General features: G+C 46.3%; 1 protein-coding gene across 2 annotated transcripts in view; it reads left to right on the forward strand.

Moving 5' to 3' along the window:
* CASP8AP2 (caspase 8 associated protein 2) overlaps positions 1 to 23,924 on the forward strand; it is a 52,263-nt gene that overhangs the window by 2,300 nt on the left and 26,039 nt on the right. For both annotated transcript variants that reach the window (XM_040350096.1, XM_040350097.1), the window contains exons 2-3: positions 9,746 to 9,824; positions 23,236 to 23,307. In XM_040350096.1, coding sequence (XP_040206030.1) covers positions 9,767 to 9,824; positions 23,236 to 23,307 — 130 coding nt within the window. In that variant the 5' untranslated portion in view covers positions 9,746 to 9,766. The remainder of the gene's footprint in view (positions 1 to 9,745; positions 9,825 to 23,235; positions 23,308 to 23,924) is intronic.

The raw sequence follows: 23,924 nt of genomic DNA on the forward strand, positions 1-23,924 counted from the left end.
GTGCTGATGGTGTTGGGCAGGTCTTCTGATCTCCTTATTCTTTTAGGAGGGACGGTTTCCTCTAGGGATGCACCGATACTAGGCATTTTCAAGCGTATCGGTACTCGCAAAAATGCTCCAATGCTGAAAACTGATACCGGAAGTGGCGTCAGTTGGGGGCGGGACACCTCCTCCACCAGTGGGGTTCAGAGCAGTACTTGCCTTATGACGCCAGGGCGGCAAAATCCACAGCACAGTGGAAACAGCCTGACAGCTGGCCACCCTGACACTCCTGCTCCCAGCTATCTTTTTTTATTTTGCAGCTCTCCTGCCTTTGTAAACAAGAGGAGGGTGGGTGATGTCATGACTCTTCCCATCCTGTTGCTGCACAGAGAGTGAGAGAGAGCCGGCTGGCCACTATCCAATAATAGAGAATGGGTGGGTCGCTAGCGCAAGGGGCTGGACAGCATCAGCACATGTGTTTCTATGTGAGGCAGCTGTGGAATCGTCCCTGAAAGCAGAACCGAGTAATGAGGAGAGCAAGTCCTGTAAACAGGTTAGTGTAGTATGTAGAGGTCGACCGATATGGGTTTTTCTCTGCCCGATGCTGATATTTTGAAATTGCGGCGGCCGATATATGATATATGATGGCCTGATAAAATCAGATGCAAAACAGTTGGACCCCTTTCACACTGGGGTGTTTTTCAGGCGCTTTTGGGATAAAAATAGCGCCTGTAAAGTGCCTGCAAAACGGCTCCCCTGCAGTCTCAGTGTGAACGCCCGGGGGCATTCACACTGAGGCGGTGCGCTGGCAGGACGTTAAAAAAAGTCCTGCAAGTAGCATCTTTGGAACAGTGTATACCGCTCCTCCACCACTCCTGCCCATTGAAATGAATGGGCATTGCCGCCGAAGCGCCCGCAAAGCGATTCTGCAGCGGTGCTACACGAGCGCATTTAACCTCTTCATCGGCTGCTAGCTGGGTTATAAGCGCCCTGCTAGCAGCCGAATAGCGCCTGCCTGCTCCAGTGTGAAAGCAGCAGAGTTCCGCTATAAAAAAAAAACAAAAAAAAGTCAGCAGCTACAAATACTGCACCTGCTGACTTTTAATATATGGTCACTTACCTGTCCTGGGCGAATGCGATGTCTGCACCCGAAGCCGATCTCTCCCTTGGCTCTCGGCCATCTTCAGTAAGGGAATCAGGAAGCAGGCACAAAAAACAGGTAATCAATACTTTTGGATGAAAAAAAAAAAAAAAAAAGCGGGCTGTTTTTTTTTTTTTTTATCAAACTGTATATTTTCCCCAAAAATTGCGTTTCAAAGACCGCTGCGCAACAACTGCTATCTTATTCCCTAGGGTCTCTGCTAAAAAAAATATATAATGTTTGGAGGTTCCAAGTGATTTTCTAGCAAGAAATACAGGATTTTAAATTGTAAGCAACAAGTGTCAGAAAAGATTTAGTCTTAATGGTTAAACTGAGTTCAGTTCCTTGATAAGTAGCAACATTGTATTCTTTTCTCAAACTTGGCAGGCTGCACAGAGACAAGTCGCTCCACGGGAAACTTCAGGCAACCTGCAATGACTTCTGTATCATAGAAGTCAATGCAAGTCGCGCTGAAGTAAATCGGCTTTTTGTTTTTTTTTTAAAAACAATCGGCCAATGCCGATTTATTAAAAAGTGCCAAAAATCGGCCAATTTATCGGTCTACCTCTAGTAGTATGTACAGGACAGTGTCAGCAGGCTATAGACCAGTCTTGTACACGAGTACCACACAGTATATACAGACCAGTCTGTACCGCAACACTGCACTGTATATGTTATACACCAGTCTATATATGATGTATGGTGTCAATGTAAAAGACTGGTCCCTTCCGAACGCCCTCCACACGCCCTGTACTGCGCCCTCCGTGTGCCTTCCTTCCCCCACCAGCTGTCACCTCTGCCCCCATGTCTCTTCCCCCAGCAATCGCAGCCTTTTTCTTCTCAATTCTCCTACCCCACAATCCCTATTTCACCCCACCCTCAACTACCCTGCCCTCATTTTACTCCTCTACTTCCCATCCTGCCCTCACCCCAGCCTCGCCCAACCCCCTAGCAACACCCCCCCAAACCACCCCCCTACCTATGCGATAGGTATTGGTAATTGGTATCGGTGAGTACTTTCAAAAAAGTATCAGTACTCGTACTCGGTGTTAAAGTGGTATCGGTGCAACCCTAGTTTCCTCCTCGGACTCCGATCCGCTGCTCTACTTATTTGACATGGTAAGGATGTTGTATGCCTCCTCAGCTGTATAAACTCTTTTGCCGCATACACACGGTCGGAATTTCCGATGGAAAAAGTCCGACGGAATTTTTTCATCAGATATTCCGACGGACTTGGAGAACATATAACATTTCTATCGGAAATTCCGTTCGTCTGTATTGAATTCCGACGGAGAAAAAAACAAGCATGCTCGGAAACATTGATCTTTTTCTAGGCTCCTCGTAGTGTTGTATGTCACTGCGTTTTTTGACGGTGTGAATTTGGTGTGTCCGTGTGTATGCAAGACAGCTTGAGCGGAATTCCATCTGAAAAACCTGTCAGTTTATTCCGACGGAAAAAACGATCATGTGTACAGGGCATAAGAGACACGATGGCAGTACTTTTGGCGGGCTTTTGTGACGGAACTGGTGGTGCTACTGACAGCTCACTGATTGTCAGTTCTATCACAACGGCCTGACGATTACTGATGGCCTGTGTGACGGTACATATGGCTGGCCTGTGTGGCAGTACTGATGGTGGCCTGTGTGACAGATGGGCTGTGACAGATTCAGATGGTATCGATGGCGGGACTGGTGGCAGCATTTGTGACAGATGGGCTGTTACAGATCCAGATGGGCTGTGTGACAGGTTCTCTTTATTAGGGGGGTGTTGTGCAGACAGTAAATTGTAACACTCTTAGATCTCCCCTCACACGATCGGTGTGTGAGGGGAGAGATCCCTGAAAATCGCCACAATGTTTATACTTGTGACCGGCTGTGATTGGATTTTATTGCCTGTTTACCCTGATCGGGGATGCACTGTATCCGGGGGACACAAACCATCCCTGATAGGTGCGTAATATTGCGCAACCTGACTGACATCACATGTCAGGATAATCAAAGCACTTTGCGCATGTCATTTTGCAATATGACGAGTAGGAAGTGGTTAATATAACGAATTTAAATTACTATGAATTTGTCGGCCATTATCTGCACCTTTTTTTTTTTAAAGCAGTGTTAAAAATACAGCTTGCTGCATTTTTGGTACATATTTGAGCAGTAAAAAAAAAAAAAAGCATCAAAAATTCAGCAAGAATGCATCAAAAATGCGCCAGTGTTGATTTTTTTTTTTTAGTCGCATGACCTATAAAAAACATACCATAAGCACTGTAAAATTGTGGGCCTATTTCGGCAGCCATTATCGCCCCTTTTTTTCCGGCACAACACTGAAAACCCTTTTTTTACAGTTTGGAGTAAAGATCTGATCGCGGCCCTTTACCACGTAATTGGCTGTCCGCCAATGATAGCTGATCACCCAATGTAAGCCAAAGCTGGTAATCTTGCGCCGACAGCACGAGGAGAAGAAAAATAAAGCCGATTGCCAGCTTCTGTAAGAGGACACCGGTCCCACTCAGTGTAGCAAACCAGTACGACTTGCCAGTGCTCATCAACACTGCTAACCAGTGCCTCCTGATCAGTGGCCATCAGTGCAGCCTCATCAGCGCACTGTTTGTTTTTTTATTTTTTCCCATTTTCTGTCTCCTTTTTTTGTGAGAGAAAAATTTCATACGGGTGCATTGTAGCAAAACCACACAATTGTCATTCAAAGCTTGAGAGCAGTGAAAGTTGAAATTTGGCCTGGAAGGAAGGAGGTATATGTGGTTAAGTGGTTAAATATTTCTGTGGGACTTTATGATGGACTATATTTAGTAGAGGTAGTCCGATATGGGTTTTTCTCTGGCCGATGCCGATATTTAGAAATCGCGGCGGCCGATAGCCGATTTATGATGTGTGTGTGTGTGTGTGTGTGATATATATATATATATATATATATATATATATATATATATATATATACATTTTTTTTTGGGCCGATATGTTAGGCTGATTTTGTCCCCCCCCCCTTTCATCTCATAAAATCTAACAGTTAGACCCCTTTCACACTGGGGCGTTTTTCAGGCGCTTTTGGGCTAAAAATAGCACCTGTAAAGTGCCTGCAAAACTGCTCCCCTGCAGTCTCAGTTTGAAAGCCCAAGTGCTTTCACATTGAGGCGGTGCGCTGGCATGAAGGTAAAAAAAAAAAGTCCTGCAAGCAGCATCTTTGGAGTGATGTATACCGCTCCTCCACCACTCCTGCCCATTGCGGCTTCACTTCCTGGTTCCCTACTGTGCATGCGCGAGTCGCGCTGCGCGATCCCACTGGTCCCTGCTGTCTTCTGGGACCTGTGCGTCTCCCAGAAGAAAGCTGGGGGCGGAGTAAGCGCCAGATGTGGTGTAGGTCATCACAGTCACTGCGGTGATCTATGCCCGGAAAAGGGAGCAAATGCCTGGAATTACGCAGGTATCTGCTCCCCCCCCTCCCCCCTGAAAGGTACCAAATGTGACACCGGAGGGGAGGGGGGGGGGGGGAGGAATCGGAAAAGCGGAAGTTCCATTATTACTCCTAAGTAATACAGAAAACTTCTTAAATTTAAACATTTATTTTAAACACAACAAGCCTCCAATCAGTGCACTTGTATGTATAATTTAGATATATAAAAAAATATATTATTATATATAATCTAATACACAAAAACAGGTAATAAAAACTTTTTGACGAAAAAAATATATGGGCTAACTTTACTGTTTAGTTTTTTTTTTATTCGTTAAAGCATATTTTTTCCAAAAAAAATGCGTTTGAAAGACCGCTGAGCAAATACCGTGTGAAATAAAATATTGCAGCAATCGCTATTTTATTTCCTAGGGTCTCTGCTAAAAAAATATATGTAATGTTTGGGGGTTCCAAGTGATTTTCTAGCAGAAAATACAGGATTTTTACTTGTAAGCAACAAGTGTCAAAAAAGATTTAGCCTTTAAATGGTTAAACTGAGAACTTCTTCTACACAGAGTTCAGTTCATTGATAAGTAGCAACATTGTATGGTTTCTGTTTATGAAGCAGTGGAAACTATTCCCTGCTTCCTTCTCTGGCATTCACAGAGGAGATTTTTCTCTGTGTGCCTGTTTATGAAGCGGAGAAGATCGCTTCACCCTTGGAGGAGTGAAGTGATCTTCCAACGCTTCTAACAGTGGAGAACGGCCCCTGATAACACACACGTATTGTGTGTGTGTGTGTGTGTGTGTGTGTGTGTGTGTGTGTATATATGTGTATATATATATGAGATGCGCGCGCGCGCACACACACACACACTATGTATACACATAAATATTACAGGGGGACATGGTTACAGTGTTGGGGGGTCTGAACGAGGCAGAAGGAAGTTAAACATCTTCCTCCTCGGAACCCCTGGGATTCCCTCTTCACTCCCGCTTCACCAGCTCTGAAATGGTGAATCTCGGAGTGTGAATTCTGGCTCAGATCACAGCTTTATAAACTGGCCATTACTGTGTCAGTCTATGAGGATTCTCTGTGTGTGGAGATAATTGGCGGGAGAACAAGTTCAAACACTTCACCCCCCGATTATCTCTGTTTCACAAACTGTTTATGGGCTGTGATCGGTGGTGATCCTTGGGATCACCGCTGTTCACTGCTTCATAAACGGACACCTATATCTTTTCTCTGACTTGGCAGGCTGCCTAGGAGAGAGAAGTCGCTTCCATGGGAAACTTCTCAACTTGCATTAACTTCTATTACAGAAGCTTTTTGTAAGTCGCGCTGCTGAAGTTTAAATCGGCTTTTTTTTTACAGCACAAATCGGCCAATGCCGATTAATTAAAAAACGCCAAATATCGGTCGACCTCTAATATTTATGTTCAATAAAAGTTTTATTAGAATTTTTGACAGACATCAAAGAAAGCGGGCACCGGTCCTCCCACATCGGGCGGGCCGGACTACCCTGAAGTAGACAGACACTTTCCACGGTATATAACATAACATGAATCCCCTCGTAAGACCTGAGAGATAATTACACATATATCCCTGTTGAGTATTCCTATGTATACTGCTGTCATCTACTCCCGCCCGGGCGCCCCACTGGGAGCCTGCTGCGCCCTAGGCCAGGAGAAAACAAAAGGATAACTTATACACTTCAGGGGTACCATCTTGTGAAAGGCAGCGGGAGGACTCTGTCTCTGAATCCGCAAGGTGAAAGCCAAGGGGGCTAAACTAAAACAATACAAAAATAAACAATGGCCTTGGCCCAACCTAGCCTGTTGGTGAAAGGTCGAATGATCAGGAAGAAAGGTAAAGAAGTAAAGAGTCAGTTAGAGAGAACGGAGAAGGGAGTAGAAAGAGAAAGGGGGAAGGGTAGGAAAGATGAGGATGGAGGGATAATGGGGGGGAGGGGGGTGTGTGTGCGGTGTGCCCGAGCACTCCGGGCTCTGGACCCTTTTCGCTTTTGTAGATCCTCTTGGGGCTATCATGGTGGAGGAGAGCTCGAGTCAGGTGAAAGTAGTGTTTTAAACGCATCTGAGGAAGAGTAGTGCCTCCATATTCCCCATGTGAAGGAGAACTTGGCGTGCGTTTCTAGGGCCTTAGCTTGGAGTTCTTCCATCAACATGACTCCGTTCATTTCATTAACCCATTCTGCTAGGGACGGGGGTAGGGGGGATTTCCAGTGTCTGGAGATCAATTGCCGAGAAGTACTGAGACAGAATCTAAGGAGAGTGTGTTTCTGAAATTTAAAGGTCCCCGGAAGGATGGACAGCAGGGCAACTGTAGGGGAGGGAGAGAGGGGTTTATCATACATGTTTGAGTAGATCCGAAATATCTGGGTCCAAAATGGACGGATAATTTCACAGTCCCACCAAATATGGATATACGTACCGGTAGCCGAGTTGCATCTCCAGCATGAGTCAGACGCAGAGGGAAACATGATCCTGAGGGTAGACGGCACTCCGTACCATCGTGATATGACTTTGTAGTTCTTTTCCCGAACGTAACTCGAGATGGAGGATTTATGTGTGTAGTAAAAGGCTTTTTGCCAGGCTGCCTCATTGATGTCTGTCCCCAGCTCCCTCGACCAAGCTGCGGTGAATTTGGGAAGAGAAGTACCCATATGCTCTAGGATCATTTTATATAATAGGGAGAGGGTATGACGTGGGGTTTCTGGGAGTAAGCATAGTTGTTCAAATTCCGTCGGGGGCCTATGTATCTGTCTCGAGTCATAAAGTTGCCTACAATAAGTAGTCAAATGTATACGCGTGAGCCAGGTCACCCTCGGTAGGGAGGAGGACTCGTCAGCTACGAAAGAGCCCGTGCCTGCATCGACAAATTGTCGGGCGGTTGGCCACTGATCCCTCCTGTATCCATTGAACGCGTGGGCAAGCTTGCCTTCTGGGAGTGTTGGGTTGTCGAACATAGGGGTCAGTGGGCTTGGGTCAGTGGTCAGGGCGAAGGTCGCCCTCCGTCGGTACCATACCACCAGAGCGTCCCTGGTCAAGGGTGACAGACCCGCGAGAGCTTTGTGTGTTCCCTCATGGCCCCAAAGGAGGGCCCGAAGGTCTATGGGAGACAGATCTTGTTCGGTCAAGGTGGCTACTTTGTTCAGTGGCCGTGGGAACCACTCCAAGATCCTCGAACAGACCACTGCTGCGTGATACCGCTCGAAGTCTGGAAGACCTGCCCCTCCTCTAGTGATGGGAGAGCAGAGTAGCTTGTGTTTCAGTCTCGGGCGACTGTCCCTCCATACAAATCGTATTGACATTGATCGCAGCGCCCGAAAGAACGTAGAGGGGAGGGCTATCGGTAAAGCTTGGAACATGTATAGCAACTTGGGCAGAATGTCCATTTTCAGAGTATTCATACGCCCGAACCAGGACACCGGGAGATTCAGGCGATCCTCAGTGAGGCGTTTGAGTCTATGCAGGAGAGGGCCATGGTTAAGGGAGTATATTTCCGAGAGGTCAGCTGGTATCTCCGTCCCCAGATAGGTGACAGATTTAGTTCTCCATTGGAAAGAGAAATTGGATTTCAGGGCCGCCAGGACGGGTTGCGATAGTGAGAGATTCAGAGCCTCTGTCTTGGATAAGTTAAGTTTCTAATTACTCAGGGCACCAAACCTATTGATCTCAGCCAGAATAGAGGGAATGGTGATATGTGGATGAGTGACGTATAGCAAGAGATCATCTGCATAAAGGGAGAGCTTGCAATGAGATGAGGGGGTTGGTATGCCCTGTATGCTAGGGTTTGCCCTTAGTGCTTGTGCCAGGTGCTCTATAACAAGAGCGAAAAGGAGGGGGGATAGGGGACACCCCTGCCTGGTGCCATTGTTTATCGCAAACTGTTCCGAGACGACGCCATTAACCAACACCGACGCAGTTGGGTTGCTATATAGGGACATGATACGTGCCAACATCTTGGGGCCCAGGCCTATTTGGGTAAGGGTGGCTCTTAGGAAGGGCCAGCTGACCCTATCGAAGGCCTTTTCGGCATCACACGAAAGAAGACAGGTCGGGATGTGGTGGCGTTTCGCATATGCTATAAGATGGATTGTTTTGGAGGTGTTGTCACGAGCCTCCCGGCCCGGGACAAACCCCACCTGGTCGCCGTGTATAATTTTAGGGAGTAGGGGGGAGAGGCGCTCCGATAGAATTTTGGTGAATAATTTCAGGTCAATATTTAGCAAAGATATTGGCCTGTAGTTGGGGCAAAGTGACTGGTCCTTTCCAGGTTTTGGGATGACAACTATCTGGGCGTGTAAAAGGCCCGGGGATGGACACAGCGTTTCATCAATAGCATTGAAGGCCTTCACAAGCAATGGGGATAGCTGGGGTGCGAAAAATTTATAAAACCGGGGGGTGAACCCATCAGGGCCGGGACTCTTACCATTCTTCAATTTCTTAATGGCCAAGAGAAAGTCTGCTTCCGTCAGAGGCGTCTCAAGCTCCTCCACTTCCGCTGTCCGAATAGGTGGGAGGGCAGTGTCCTGTACATAAGAGGAGACAGCCTCCGGGGAGTTGGATCCTTTGGTCGGGGATTCTGTCATCTGTGATGGGAGATTATATAGGCCCGAATAGAAACGTCGGAATTCTTCCGCAATCGCCGAGTTGACCTTTAATATTTAGTGAAATTTGAGCACTGCACAGAATATAAGTTTGCACCCCTAAGCTCATCACTTTGGTCTCAGGTTATTGTGTTAAATTTACTTGGACAAACTATAGCTTAAAAGTGGACTCCATTTTTTACAACACGTTACACCCGTTTTAAGGTTGTACCATGGAGCCAAGCTCTGCCCACATGGCCATGCCATTCATTCATAGTGATCTGAATGAATGAACTACAAGTCCCGTCTTCCATGGCAACAGGTGGACTTGTAGTTCTCGTTAGAATACAAGTGTGATGATCGCTGTATTCGTAGTCCCTTACCACTTCCTCCAGCACTCCAATAGTAAGCCTGTATGGATAGAGAGCTGGAGGAAGAACCTGCAGGATCCTGGCACTGATCGCAAGTACAATGCTTTTCATCCTCCTCTGCGGAAATAAAAATGCAAGCCCAATTTTTCTTGCAAAAAATATGTGCATTTATTATTATTTTAAAAAGGTGTACTTGACTTTTAACTAACATTACATTATAATTTTTCTGCAGGTGGTTGCCTAAGCCAGCAAAATGTCATCCAAAAAAGCCCTCTGTGACCTGGATGTAATGGATTTTCAAGATTTGTATGGCAAGTGTTATGTTAAAACTAGACTGTATAGCACTGTAATATTGTGCATGAATACATATTGAACTCTTAAGCATTTGCAGATAGAAAGGAATTATTGTGTTAATTTAAAAGCGTGTACATTTACATTTTTTTTTTCTCTTTGTTTTCATCCCAGAGTGCACAGCAATATATAACGTGTAGAGCAATCAAAGTTTTCCCACATAGCTACATATACAGTACATTTATGTTTGTATTAGCGTATAGGTGGAGATGGGGGCTTCAACAGTTTTTTTGTTATGTCGTGCATGATCCAAACATGGGCTTTGTAGTTTAGCAGGATTTTTATTGTAGTAACAGAAGTAACATTACGAGTTTCAAAGGCTAACTAGTATTTAGGGTGTAACATATTGCCAAGTACCCCCCATGCTCGCCCACAGCCTCTGTCACTTTTCAAATCAGCACAGCTCTGTGACAGATTCTTAATTAATTCGCAAAGATCTGTGAATTAATAAACTACAAGTCCCATCTTCCGGCACAGCAGAAGGACTTGTAGTTATTATTGGAACGTGAGTGAGATAATTGGGTCACTCGTTCATTGACATTTCCTCCAGTTTCCTAACTGAAAGTCAGTATAGGGGTACGAGCAGAGAGTTAGAGGGAGTGTGTGCAGGAGCCTAATATTGCACTCGCAAGCCACTGATCATGTGTGCAATGCTTTTCAGGCTTCTGTCAAATAAAATAAATGCACAATTTTCCTGCAAAATATATGCATGCATGTATTTATTTTTCTTAAAGCAGAACTTCAGGATCCGCAAAAAAAATCCCCCATTAGTACACCACCCACACACTGAACAGTTTTCTTTATCGTACACCACGGAACACAGTCTGTCATTTACATAGTGGGTTGTATAGTTCACCAAAGGTGATTGGACACTGGCACATACAATGAAGACAGGCTCCCCTCTAAATAACCCCTCCCATAAGGGAAGTACCTCAGTTTTTTTTCACCAGTGTCTAAGGACACAGGAAGTATGTGCTAAGAAGCTCTGTTGAAGGATCCCTCCGGAGGTTAAGGAGCTACGCCACCAGGTCCATCCAAATTGCTTATTAATTACTTCAAATGGATGATACCTGAGCCTCGCAGAAGACAGAGGCGGTGCCTGTAATGTTTCTCTTTGGAGGACTGGGCTCTGGGATCCAGCACTTTCGCAGACTTAAAGGCGCAAAAGTATTCTGGCAGAGTCTTTTACAAGGCCCAGGGAAGAGGTCTCCTTTAAGTAGCAACCCATACCCCTAAAGGTTGCACAACACTTCCCACCGTGATGGGTGAAGATTGGTACTGTCTGGTTTTTAGCAGTCCTGCAGCGTGGATCAGGTAAGTGGGGAAAGTCTAAGTTTTAAAAACGTAAGAAACTTTCCCCTTTTTGAGTAGAATGTCTTGCCTGTAAACCACCACTAGAGGGAGTAAAGAGGCAGAAGTTCCACTTACCATGTCAGGAACGAGTGCTCAGTGTCAGTTCAGCACACGTCCTCCGCTGCAACTCTGCAAAGCACAGGTGTCTCGTCGGGGTGCCAGACTCGGTCAGGGCGCAATGCCTGTTGCCACCTCATGATGTTTCATTCCCATAGGTGCGCTTTTAACTCTCAGAGTGCACGAGGGGGCGTGGTCACACAAGTGGGCACGTCAGCTTGTGCGCCGCTCTACTGCGCAAAGCTGTAAGGTTTGAAATGCAGCCTCAGACGCCTGACAGACCTACTGAAGAGACACAGCAGCTGGGGGCACGTGAGTTCTCTGGGTGGTTGGATTACAGGCACCTACTCAGCATTCAGAATCTGATAGTTGCTTACTTTATGTTGAATTGTTAAACTAGCACAGTAGTGTATGCACTATTTTTGTACCTCTGCTTTTGGCTTAGGAACATGTCTACCCAGAGAAGGAACTCTGGGACTAAGGAAGACAAAAGGGACAAAGGGGAAACGCCGCCTAAAACAGGGGGCTCTAACCGTTCTAGCTGGGTATTATCCTCTCCTGAGGAATCTGAAGCACCCATACAGGATGAGCCATTGCCTTTGTCAGGAATGGCGGCCTCTCCTGTTGTGCCAGCTCCTGCATATGTCACTGAAGACACTTTTGGCAGCGGCTCTAGACAATTTGTAAGGGCAGATTGCTACATTAATCGGTAAAAAAGGATAAAAAGCGAAGCAGGTCAGGTCCCCTTTCGTTTCTCTAGATCCCTCTTCAGAAAGATCTGATGAGGATGATGAGCAGTCGGATGGATCAGAGGAACCTTTTTCTGCTTCACAGGTTTTAAAATTGCAAGTGCAATGTTATGCTGCAGCAGTATGTTCCACGTTCAAGTTGCCCTCTGCAGGGTTAACTGAATCACCTGTCTCCTCCCTGGGTTCATTGAAGTCCCCACAAGCTGCATGCTCCTTTCCGGTTCATCCCTTATTGGAGAATCTTATTTACGCTGACTGAATACATCCAGATAAGCATTTCTCTCCTCCTAGATTTGATGTTCTCTATCCTATGGAGGAAAAATTTACTAAAACATGGAAGCTACCGGCGGTAGATGCAGCCATTTTGTGTGTAAACAAAAACCTGACCTGTCCAGTTGACAATGCTCAGGTGTTTAAAGATTTTTCTGAGAATAAGCTAGAATCTTTACTTAAATCTTCCTTTGTGATGGTGGGCGCAGTGACCCAACCTGCTGTGGGTATGTGTCAGGTCCTAAAGGAACAAGTGAAACGGGGGCTTAGGATCTTCCTCCAGATCAGCTCAAGCTTTGGGAGAACCTGCCTAAGGCCTTGTGTTTTACGGTCGATGCCATGAGAGATTCTATCCAACAGGCATTCCGTCTCACATTCCAACTGGTGCACATGCGCGGAATCCTTTGGTTGAAGCATTGGTCAGCAGAAGCTTCATGTAAAAAGTTTTGTCTGGTTTTCCCTTTCATGGGGAACGACTTTGGGGATGATCTGGATAAATACATCCAGAAGATCTCAAATGGTAAGCCTACACTACTGCCAGAGAAGAATAAAAATAAACGCCCATGTTTAAAACGGGCCCTTTCTCTGGTCCTAGGGACCTCGGCCTCCAGGCAGTGGCGACGGCATTCTCGATCAACCACAAAACCTAAGACCCAGAACCTGATCCAGGTTCACAAGAAGCCGTGGGTACAAAAAATCCAGTAAACAGAACCCTAAAGCTTCCTCATGAAGCCGAGTGGGGGGGGGGGGGGGCGGCTTTGGCAGTTTTCGGCAGCTTTGCAGACAGAGATCCAGAACAAATGGGTGGTTTGCACGGTATCCTTAAGATACAGGATAGAATTCTGGGAAATTCCACCTTTTATCTGTTCCTAAACTCAAATGTCTTCAAAGATCCATTAAAAAGAAAACCCTTCTTCCAAGCAGTGGATCACTTGCTGTCCCAAGGGGTAATCAAAGAAGTTCCCCTAAAGGGACAAGGCTCTGGATTTTTTTTCAAATCTTTGTGGTTCCAAAACCAAACCGAGACATCGGACGCATTCTGGATCTAAAAGCTCTAAATCGGTTTCTAAACATTCGTCATTTCCGAATGAAAACAATTCGATCCGTGGTTTCCACCCTACGAGGCGGATAATTATTGGTGTCAATAGACATCAAAGATGCATGTTTGCATGTGCTTATTCAATCTCGCTCACCAAAAGTTCCTAAAGTTTGCTGTGGAATGCCGCCACTATCAGTTTGTGGCTCTAACTTTTTGGCTTGGCTACCTGTTTACAAAGGTTGTGGATCCGCTTCTAGCAAAGCTAAGGACGAGGGGCATAACAGTGACGGCCTATCTGGATGATTTACTCTTGGTAGAACAGTCAGTGGCACAATTAAATCGCAGTGTACTCAGTACAGTAAACTACCTAGAGCGTCTAGGCTGAATCCTAAACTCCAGAAGTCCTCTTTACAGCCCCAGAGAAGGGTAGAGTATTTGGGCATGGTCTTAGACACAACCCAAACCAAAGTATTCCTTCTGGAACCAAAAGTAAAATCCTTAAAGGATCTGGTCCGCATGGTCAGGGCGAAGGGAAAACCATCAATTCGCCTTTGCATGTAATTGCTGGGGAAAATGGTGGCCTCTTTCGAAGCCATTCCGTATGCCCAGTTTCATTCAAGACTACTCCAGAGCAGTATCCTGGCGGCCTGGAACAGAAAGATCCAGGCTTTGGTTTGCCCGATGCACCTATCGCCAGAGGTACGCAAAAGCCTCAGTTGGTGGTTAAGCACCAAGAATTTGCGAGCAGGGAAATCCTATCTCCCAGTCACCTGGAAGGTAGTGTCTACGGATGCCAGCCTGTTGGGCTGGTGGGCAATTCTGGAAGAAGCCTCAGCCCAGGGTACCTGGTCCAAGTCCCGAAAAGGGCCTACCCATCAACATTTTGGAGATCCGGGCAGTATATCTAGCCCTCAAAACCTGGACTCACAGGTTACACGGTAAACTGGTTCGGATTCAATCTGACAATGCTACTGTGTTGGCTTACATCAATCACCAAGGTGGCACCTGGAGTCGGAATGCTCAGAGGGAGGTAAAAAAGATTTTAGCATTGGCAGAAGCTCATATTCCTTGTATTTCTGCAATCTTCATTCCAGGAGTGGAAAATTGGCAAGTGTATTACCTGAGCCGCTAGCAGTTGTCGCCAGGGGACCCCAACATTTTTCAGGATTATATGCCAGAAATGGGGGACACCGGACGTAGACCCGTTTTCTTCCAGGTTAGACAAGTTTGTATCGAGGACAAAAGATCCTCTATCCTACGGAACAGATGCACTAGTGATTCCCTGGGATCAGTTTTCCCTGATCTATGCATTCCCTCCAGTTCCGCTCTTGCAGAGACTTGTTTGCAAGTCAAAGAAGAAGGAATACCAGTTCTCTTGGTGGCCCAGAAGGTCCTGGTACACCAAGATCATAAGGATGGCAGTGGGGAAACCTTGGCTTCTCCCACTTCGCCAAGACCTGCTATCACAAGGCCCAGTGTTCCATCCTTCCTTACAAAAGCTAAGTTTGACGGTCTGGCTGTTGAAACCTACATACTGAAGAAATGTTGGCTCTCGGATGCAGTTCTTTCTACTCTCGTTAATGCTAGGAAGCCGGCCTCTAGGCTAATTTATTATAGAATCTGGAAGGCATATGTTTCCTGGTGTGAATCTAGAGGGTGGAACCCTCAAAAATTTAACCGGTAGGATTCTGGCCTTCTGTCAATTAGGGGTAGACATAAAATTAGCCCTCAGTACTATTAAGGGTCAAATCTCGGCTCTTCTTCTTCCTCTTCCTCCTTTTTTCCTTTTTCATTTTCCTTCTTCCTCCCTGGGATTTGAATCTAGTTTTGTCGGACCTACAGAAGCAGACCTTTGAACCTATCCATCATATTCCATTGATTCACTTGAGTCAGAAGTTGGCTTTTTTGGTTGCTATCTCCTCTGCTAGGAGAGTATCTGAACTAGCAGCTCTTTCCTGTAAAGAGCCTTTATTTAGTTTGTCACAAAGACAACATTGTATTACGGCCCCACCCTAATTTTCTTCCTAAGGTGGTCTCGCTGTTCCATTTAAATCAAGATATTTTGCCTTCCTTTTTTCCTGAACCACAGTCATCGGGGGAAAACTTATTGCACTCTAGATGTAGTGGGAGCAATGAAGGTTTATCTGCAACCAACTGCTCAGATACGTAAAACGGATGTTTTGTTTATTCTGCCAGATGGTCCCAAAAATGGCCAGGCAGCATCGAAATCGACCATTTCTAAATGGATTTGACAAGTGATTGTTCAAACTTATGGTTTAAGGAATAAGATACCCCCCTTTCCTGTCAAGGCGCACTCGACCAGGGCGATAAGTGCCTCCTGGGCTGTGCATCATCGGGCTTCAATGGCTCAGATCTGTAAAACTGCTACTTGGTCTTCAGTCCATACATTTACCAAATTCTTCCAAATAGATGTAAGAGGACATGAGGATGCCGCCTTCGGGCGTAGTGTGCTGCAGGCATCGGTATAGGGCCTCTCGTCCAATGGCGGTCTGCTTGATCTCCCTCCCCTCACATTGCTCTGGGAAGTCCCACTATGTAATGACTTAGACTCTGTGTCCCGTGGTATACAATAAAGAAAATAGGATTTTTAATAACGGCTTACATGTAAAATCCTTTTCTTGGATTACACCACGGGAAGCAGGTCACGCCCCTCTTTCTGGGTTACGTATTGCTTTGCTACAAAGCTGAGGTGCTTCCCTTTATGGGAGGGGTTATATAGAGGGAAGCCTGTCTTCATTGGTTGTGCCAGTGTCCAATCACCTTTTGGTGAACTATACAACCCACTATGTAATGACTAAGACTCTGTGTCCTGTGGTATACTCCAAGAAAAGGATTTTACAGGTAAGCTGCTATTAAAAATCCTATTTTCTCTTATCGTCCATGGACGGACACAGCTCCTTAAATCTTGACAAGTGGGTTATGTTCCCTGTTTACAGGAGAGGACTAGGCAGAAACATGTTAAATAGTTAAATACATGTTACATTAACAGAGTTGAACAGCCCCGCCCAGGGGGCGGTCCCTCCAGACATAACCCTCCTCACTGCAGCTTGCAGCCTCAGTTTCGTTCTGCCTAGCAAAGGAGAAGGACGTATGGCTCCCTTTGGGCCCAGCGCCCTGAGGAGAAATTTTATTTTATTTTACTTTACTTTTTCTTGAAGAATCTTCTTTCAACTGTTGGCTGAGAGACAGGCTGGATATTATAGATCCTTGTAGTCTACTCAGTCCGACCAGCAAGCGTGGGCACACCTTTGCAAAGAGGCTTGGTCTGCCACGCCATACCTCATGACTCCTGAGGTGGCCGGTGAGCTTTGCTCCGAGGTCCACATATGACTGGGCTGTGGTGTTGCCTCAATCACAGTGGACCGGGCCGACAGCTACCTCCATTGCGGTTGTAGGTCTGTCAGGAATGCGTCAGCGAGTCCTCGCTCGGACGGGTAAGTACAGTCCCTCCTGCTTCGGTGGGTTGGTACAGCTGGGCATTCCTGGGGTTCGGGGGTCCCTTCCCCTTACTTCCCTGCTCCTTTCCCTTGCTGCATTGCTAACATTGCCGCTGTCAGGGGGGAGGGGGCCTTCCTGAGGGGACTGTGTTATCTGGCCTGTGTTTTTTCTTTTTTGTATTGGGCTTTCCTGTGAGGTAAAAAGCCCTGTGATGAGCACAGATGTTTATGATTATACTTCAGCAGACGCTGACTGATTGGTGACACCTGTAATGGTTTTGCTTTTTATGCTGTATCTGTGTCTTATCCTTAAATAAAACAGCCCTATGAGGCTTTTCCTGTTTAAACACAGGTCCCTGCAAAAGTTACCTCACGGTTCTTTTCCTCACAGGCAGCGCTGTGCAGTCTCCTCCTGAGGGAGTCCCCTGGTTACCCCTGGTCAGCGCAGCAAGTGGGTGAGAGGCCCTGAATAGGGCTCTAGGAGCTTTTGTCTATTTGTATGGAGCTATTTTTTGGGAGATTTTTCAATTACATTGAAAACTCCCATTGGCGCCCATTTTGTCGTAGCCACGCTATGGCGCAGCTTACATTGTGCTGGCCTTTTTCCTGTGGCCGCGTTCTGAACGCTCGGCAGCCATCTTGGAGTAGTCCTGACCCCTAGTGCTGTATACAACTCACAGAGTGAGCATTTTGCACCAGACAGTGGAGGAGCACCGACTCTCTCCTGAGGTTATTAGCCTAGCGGACCAGCTGGTCCAGGGCCTCATATAGGTCTGTGATGCTTCATTGAATGCTGCGCCCTTGTTATCCAGGGCGTCTGTTTCAGAATGGTTTTATGCACACGGTGGTGTAGTGCTTAACTCCATTACTTGGCAGCAAAAGAGTCATTGGTTCGAATCTGCACACTGACGCCAATCTGCACACTGACGCCAATCTGCCTGGAGCTTGCATTGTCGCTCCCTGTGTCTGTGTGGGTTTCCTCCGGGTACTCCGGTTTCCTCCAAAGACATGTGTGCATACACCTACATAATATACATACACACTATGTGTGTGTATTATTTAGGGGCAACCCTCCCAGGCCGTCAAAGGCCCAGCTGGGGGACTAATCTGTCCCTGGGTGCATAAGCCGATCACGCCGGCACCCAAATCCTGCCAATGTATATAGCCTTCCCTCCCTGTCTCTAGGTGGGAGGGGCGGCTTGCAGGTTCACAATTCAGTGAAACCTCCCTGCTCTCCGACTAGTGGGTCTGCGAGGTGGTCTCTTCGGAGTACTAGATAGGGTTTCCTCCTATCCACAGAACAAAGTTCTGTCCTTGTGTCTTCCCCTCCCGGCACGTCGGTCTGCCTTGGGCAGTGTGGGATTTGCTAAGCTGCAAGGTAATTTTACCTTTCCTGCAGGACGAGAGTTTTGGGGTTTTCTATGGGCCTCAGGCCCTAAATACCTTTGTGAACGTCGGGTAGTTCCGCATGGAATCCATTTGTTCGGTGGTAGCTGCGCTTCATCTGGGGGATGTCCTGACGTCCTTGGACATCAGGGACGCATACATGCATGTCCCGTTTTGCACATGTCACAGTGTTTTTTTCTGTGCTTCGTGATGAGAGAAGGGTCCCTGTCAGCCTGTGGCCCTCCCTTTTGATCTGGCGTCAGCACCATGGGCGCACTTATTTGAATTTTGTTGGGACAGCGAGGCTTTGCCTCATTGGCTACTTTGACGACTTTCTTCTGAGAGCAGCTTCTGTCTCCGACCTAGTGGATGGGTTATTCCCATTCAGACCCTCCGAAGATTCGGGTGGATGTTAAACGTTTAGGCCAGAAAGTGTAGCTCAGTGGCAGCAAGCCTGCCCTACATGTGTGCGACCCAGGGTTCAAATTATGGGCATGCTAGGTTCCGACTCAGCGTTGGAGTATCTAGTGTTGATCCAGACTCCTCAGTGGCAAAGGTCCTTCTTCCCCTGGAGAAATTGCAGACTCTTCAGTCTGCGGAGAAGGAATTGGCATCACGCAATCGGTCTTCTCTCCGGGCGCCTGCTGGTTCGGGGTCTGTGGGTAGCCTCCTTCAAGGTGGTACTGTATGCCCAGTTCCACACCCTGGTTTTCCAGTGGAACTACTGTCCAGGTGGTAAAAATCTCTTGTCTCTGAAATCATTAGATTCCTGTGCGCCACCTAGTCAGAGTCTCTCTGAGTTGGTGACAGAGATTCCCGACTCTTCGGTCCGGGAAGTTGTTCCTTCCTTCCAGTGGTCGGTGTTTACGACGAATGCCAGCTCACGGGTTGTGAACCTGGAGGTTCACAAAACTGGGGGGTCCAGTCGGCCCTGAGTCGCTGGACTTGCGTGGACCTATGACCACACCTCCTTGAATGTGTCTGGTCTCGGTAGCTACCCAGGGTCGGGCCTGGCTAGTGCCTGGTGGAAGACCGCCTGGGAATACCAGGTGCTGTCTACTGTTCATTGTCCTACTATTTTAGGCGATCAGGCTATGCTTCTCCTTGTGGTCGACCAATCTGGTTTCAGCCGGACAACGCCACGGCCGTGGCTTCAGTCTACCATCAGGTATGCCGGCAGGCAGACTACTGGAGTCGCCAGATGCTGGACCAGGGCGACTGGTCTTTGTGCTTGGGGTGTTTCGGCTCCCTTGCAGGAGGTGAGCCTCACATGGCATGGATCTCCTGGCAGCTTGTCTCCGCCGCAAGGGTGTCAGTTAGTGGCCAGGTCTAGTGATCTTGTACAGACGCGTCAGTCGCGCTGGTGGCCCTGTGTTGTCTGTATCGGTGATTTTTTGCCATTCCTCCATGGTAGTTGCTTCCTCGGCCGCTCCACAGAGTGGATGCTGAGGAGATCCCGATGATTCTAATCGCTCCAGATTAATCTCGGCGTCCTTGGTACGCTGATATCGGGCGCCTGGTAGCGGAGGCACCCTGGCGATTGCCAGGGCAGGAGGTTCCTGTCTCAAGGTCCCATACTTCCTCCTGTTGTACAGTCACTGACTTGCTTAACATGGTTATTGGAAGCCAGACTTTAGGTGACCAGGGTCTGTCTGACTCGGTCATCTCAACAGGGCACCGTAGTCTTCTTCCGGAGGATCTACCGTCGCACCTCTCTTGGTGCGAAGGGATGGAGTGACGTCCACGGGCGTACTTTCAATGTCCAGGGTCCTGCTGTTTTTAAAGCTTGGATTGGATCTAAAAATTGCTTAAAGCACCGTTTGGGGGCAGATTTCAGCCTTGGCTGTGTTCTTTTAGTGGCCTTTTTGCGGCCCGTTCCCGGGTGGGTCCCCTTTTTTTGTGTGCAAGGGGTTTGTCATATACTTTCCCCTCTTGGCCCATCTCTTCCCCCATGAGTTTTGACTCTGGTGCTCTCGGTTCTTCAGGAACCTTCCTTTTGGAAACATCAGAGAGATTTTCTCTTGACACTATCTCAGAAGGTGGCCCCTTTAGTGGCCTTTACCTCTGTTAGAGGGGTTTCTGAGTTGGCGGTCTTGTCTTGCAAGCCGCCATGCTTGATCCCCCATAAGGATTAGGTGATGGTGCGCCCGCGACCTTCCCTTCTTCCGAAGGAGGTTTCGGCCTTTCATACTTTAGGCGTGGTACGCGCTTTGCGGGTATACCAGCCTACTACGGCTCCATTTCGGAGCTTCTGACTCTCTTTTGTGTCGGTGTCTGGTCCACAAAAGGGCCTGGCGGTCTCGTCGACCACCATTTCTCGGTGGATCGGGCAGGCCGTCATACAGGCCTATGCTCCTAAGGGCGGGCCCCCCTTTCCGGTCACGGCACTTTCGACCAGGGCAATTGGTGCTTCCTGGGTTTTTTTTTTTTTTCCCGACATCATGCGTCGGTCTCACAGGTGTGCGAGGCGGCGATTTGCTCGTCCGTTCACGCTTTTTCCAGAATTTACATGGTTGCTGTGAGTGCATCTTATGATGTTTTTTTCAGCCGCTAGTTTTTGCCGGCGGCTGTTTAAAGTTGCACCTCCTCCGTTGAGGAGCTCTGCTTGTTTTGGGGTGAAGTTAAAATTGTTTTTACTGATATATTTCCCACCCCTCGTTTTTTGACACTGCTTGGGGACGTCCCACTTGTCAAGATTTAAGGAGCTGTGTCCGTCCATGGACGATAAGAGAAAATAGGATTTTTTGTACTCACCGTAAAATCCTTTTCTCTGAAGTCCATGGACGGACACAGCTCCCACCCCTCCTTTTTAGGTTTGTACTGCTTGTTACGAACTGAGGCTGCAAGCTGCAGTGAGGAGGGTTATGTCTGGAGGGACCGCCCCCTGGGCGGGGCTGTTCAACTCTGTTAATGTAACATGTATTTAACTATTTAACATGTTTCTGCCTAGTCCTCTCCTGTAAACAGGGAACATAACCCACTTGTCAAGATTTAAGGAGCTGTGTCCGTCCATGGACTTCAGAGAAAAGGATTTTACGGTGAGTACAAAAAATCCTATTATTACATTTGTGAAATTCCTTACCGCTTAAGAGAAAATTGTAATTGAATTTTCAGGAAGTCGACTTTCTAATTCAAAAAATGGCTAAACTTTTCTGCCAAGGAGGAGGTGTTAGTGCTGGGATTATCTCTCTATCTATCTTCTGCACCACAGAAAGAGCTGGGCCATACTGTTTTATTTCAGCATGTGACACATGTTATTGTTGGCATGAGAAAAAAACAAATAAAGTGCAGCGCCAACTTGCTAATAACACAATAACTGTGTAACCCTCTACTGTATGGAAATTTCAATATCGCCACAATACTGTCCCCTGTGATATGTAACGTCACATATAATACACATCACACTGAAAATTAGACTATTAAAATTACTGAAAACGTTGCATGGATGGTTGAAACCCCTCCTGCACATTTTGGCTGTTGATGGTGTCCACTGCCCAAGTGTGCAGTCTCATCAGTGCCATGTGTGCAGAGCAGGGGATCGTAGGAGACACAAGCCAGGTAACAGAGCGGAGGCCTGTGACAGATCTTGTATATGAACACTGCTCACCGTAATGTTTTGCCTCCTAGACCAGTGTGCTGTCGATCACAATACCATTCTGGGTTACGGCAAACAATGTACACATACATCATCTGTCACAGATCCCCGCTCTGCATTGTCAGATGACAAGCGGGGAGAGGGGGGGTTGGCGGTGCTGGCAGGAGCAGAGGAGGAAGGAAGGAAGGAGGACACCACCTCCATGGGCGGTACAGACCGGGCAATGCGAGACCCCTCCGGCTACTACAGCTTTCGGGGACCGAAAATGCAAGTCCCTGCGGAAAACTACAAGGGGCGTGTCAGACCGCTGGCTTGAGGTACAGGAGGAATAGCAAGCCAGCGGTCTTGCAAACAGGAAATCAGCAGGCTATTGTAGGGAAACTAAAGAGCTCAGAAGAAGGCGAATGGCATATTCTGTGAAAATAGATCAGCGACATGTGAAAACATTTTTTCCCGCAGTTCTGCTTGAAGAGTACGTAGCTTTTAAGCTGAATTCTCACTAACCGTCTTAATACTTTGCTGTTTTTTGTTACTAGCTCTGTATACCAGCCTATTTGGTCAATTATTTTGGCATCAATCGGGGTGGATTTTTTTTTTTTTAAATCGCTAGTAAAAAGGCTTTATTTAAATTACCTCCAATTTAAACCATCATTTTTAAAGAGCAACTGTCATCTCTGTCCCACAGGGGCTCCTCCTCTGACCCGCTGTTGATTCACTGACCGTCCCATTCACTTTAATGGGACGGCTGGTGATCTGGCAGTGACGAAACAAGCTGAGGGACTTGGCGGGAGCAGGTGAGTGAATGCCCGCTAACAGGCGCTGCCATGATGCATATGAAATGACAGGTGCTCTTTAAATGTATGGACTTATTCTTGATGTTAGAATCTTTAATATTTGCAAACAAAATTAAGGTTTCCTATTTAGAATAATAAGCTGTCAGGTTAGTAAAACGGTGATATCGGAACCAATTCAATCATACAGTTTGTAGTGTACATAGATTTGCAAAACAAAGGGGTATTCTGGAACTTTGTTTTATCTCATGGTTACTGTGAAATTGTGTGAATGCAGTGTATGTTATCTCAGCTTGCAGATCTTGGATTCATTGAATGAGTTTATCAAAAGTTTAAATATTGCAGAATATACAGCCTCATGCTACATAACTAAGCTCCATTTCATGCTGAATGAACTAAATTATTAATGTATATTAAATGGAAAACTAAGATATATATATATATATATATATATATATATATATATATATATATATATATATATATATATATATATATATATATATATATATATATATATATATATAAAATGATATAAAAATATCATTGATTTATATCCACCCTGGCATCAATGCAGGATTTTTTAAGAAGCTTTTGTGGATTGGGTTATTTCTTTGCTTGGCCTTGTATGAGGATTGCAAATAAAATGTATTTTTTTTTAATTTTTTTGCAGGGTCTCCTGCTAAAAGTGAGACCAGTTCAGTTGACCTATATGATGGACTGGACATGTCAGTGACTGTACCAGGTAATGTATTTATTACTTTTTGTTGGACAAACAAGGAATGAATCGGCCTTTCTGTAGATCCTTTGGAATAAAGCAGAGTTATTTACAGCATAATGCCGTTATGACCTGCCAAGCAACACCTTGCTGTCATACTTGTTTTCTTGAAAAAGAACAGAACGTAAAGACTTAACACTAGAAATTCTGTATGAACCCTCTACACACTGCTATATACCCTTTCTAGATAACCTTGCAATGAAAAACAGGGATTTTTAGTTCCCACATATTGCCATATATGTTTTAAGTAGGCCAACTGCTTCAAAATAATCCCTCATGGGCAGTCCTACTATGCAAATGCTATGGTGGACATCATGCCAACATGGGGAAAACGGACACACAAAATGGGGTAGAGCTACTAGGTTGAGGTATGGTCAATGATCTGCAATGCAACAGAAAAAGGTTATACCTGTGCTCAAATCCCAATAAGTTGTACATGCGTATAATTTATCAGGCACTAAAGGGGTGTAGCCACATGTTCACACTAGAAATTTTGGATGAATCCTCTGCACGCTGCTATATACCCTTTTTTTTTTTTTTTTTTTTTTTTAATAGCAAACTTTACAATGAAAAACATGGATTTT

This window comes from Rana temporaria, chromosome 4 (assembly GCF_905171775.1).
Source record: "Rana temporaria chromosome 4, aRanTem1.1, whole genome shotgun sequence".
In the NCBI taxonomy this organism is placed as follows: domain Eukaryota; kingdom Metazoa; phylum Chordata; class Amphibia; order Anura; family Ranidae; genus Rana; species Rana temporaria.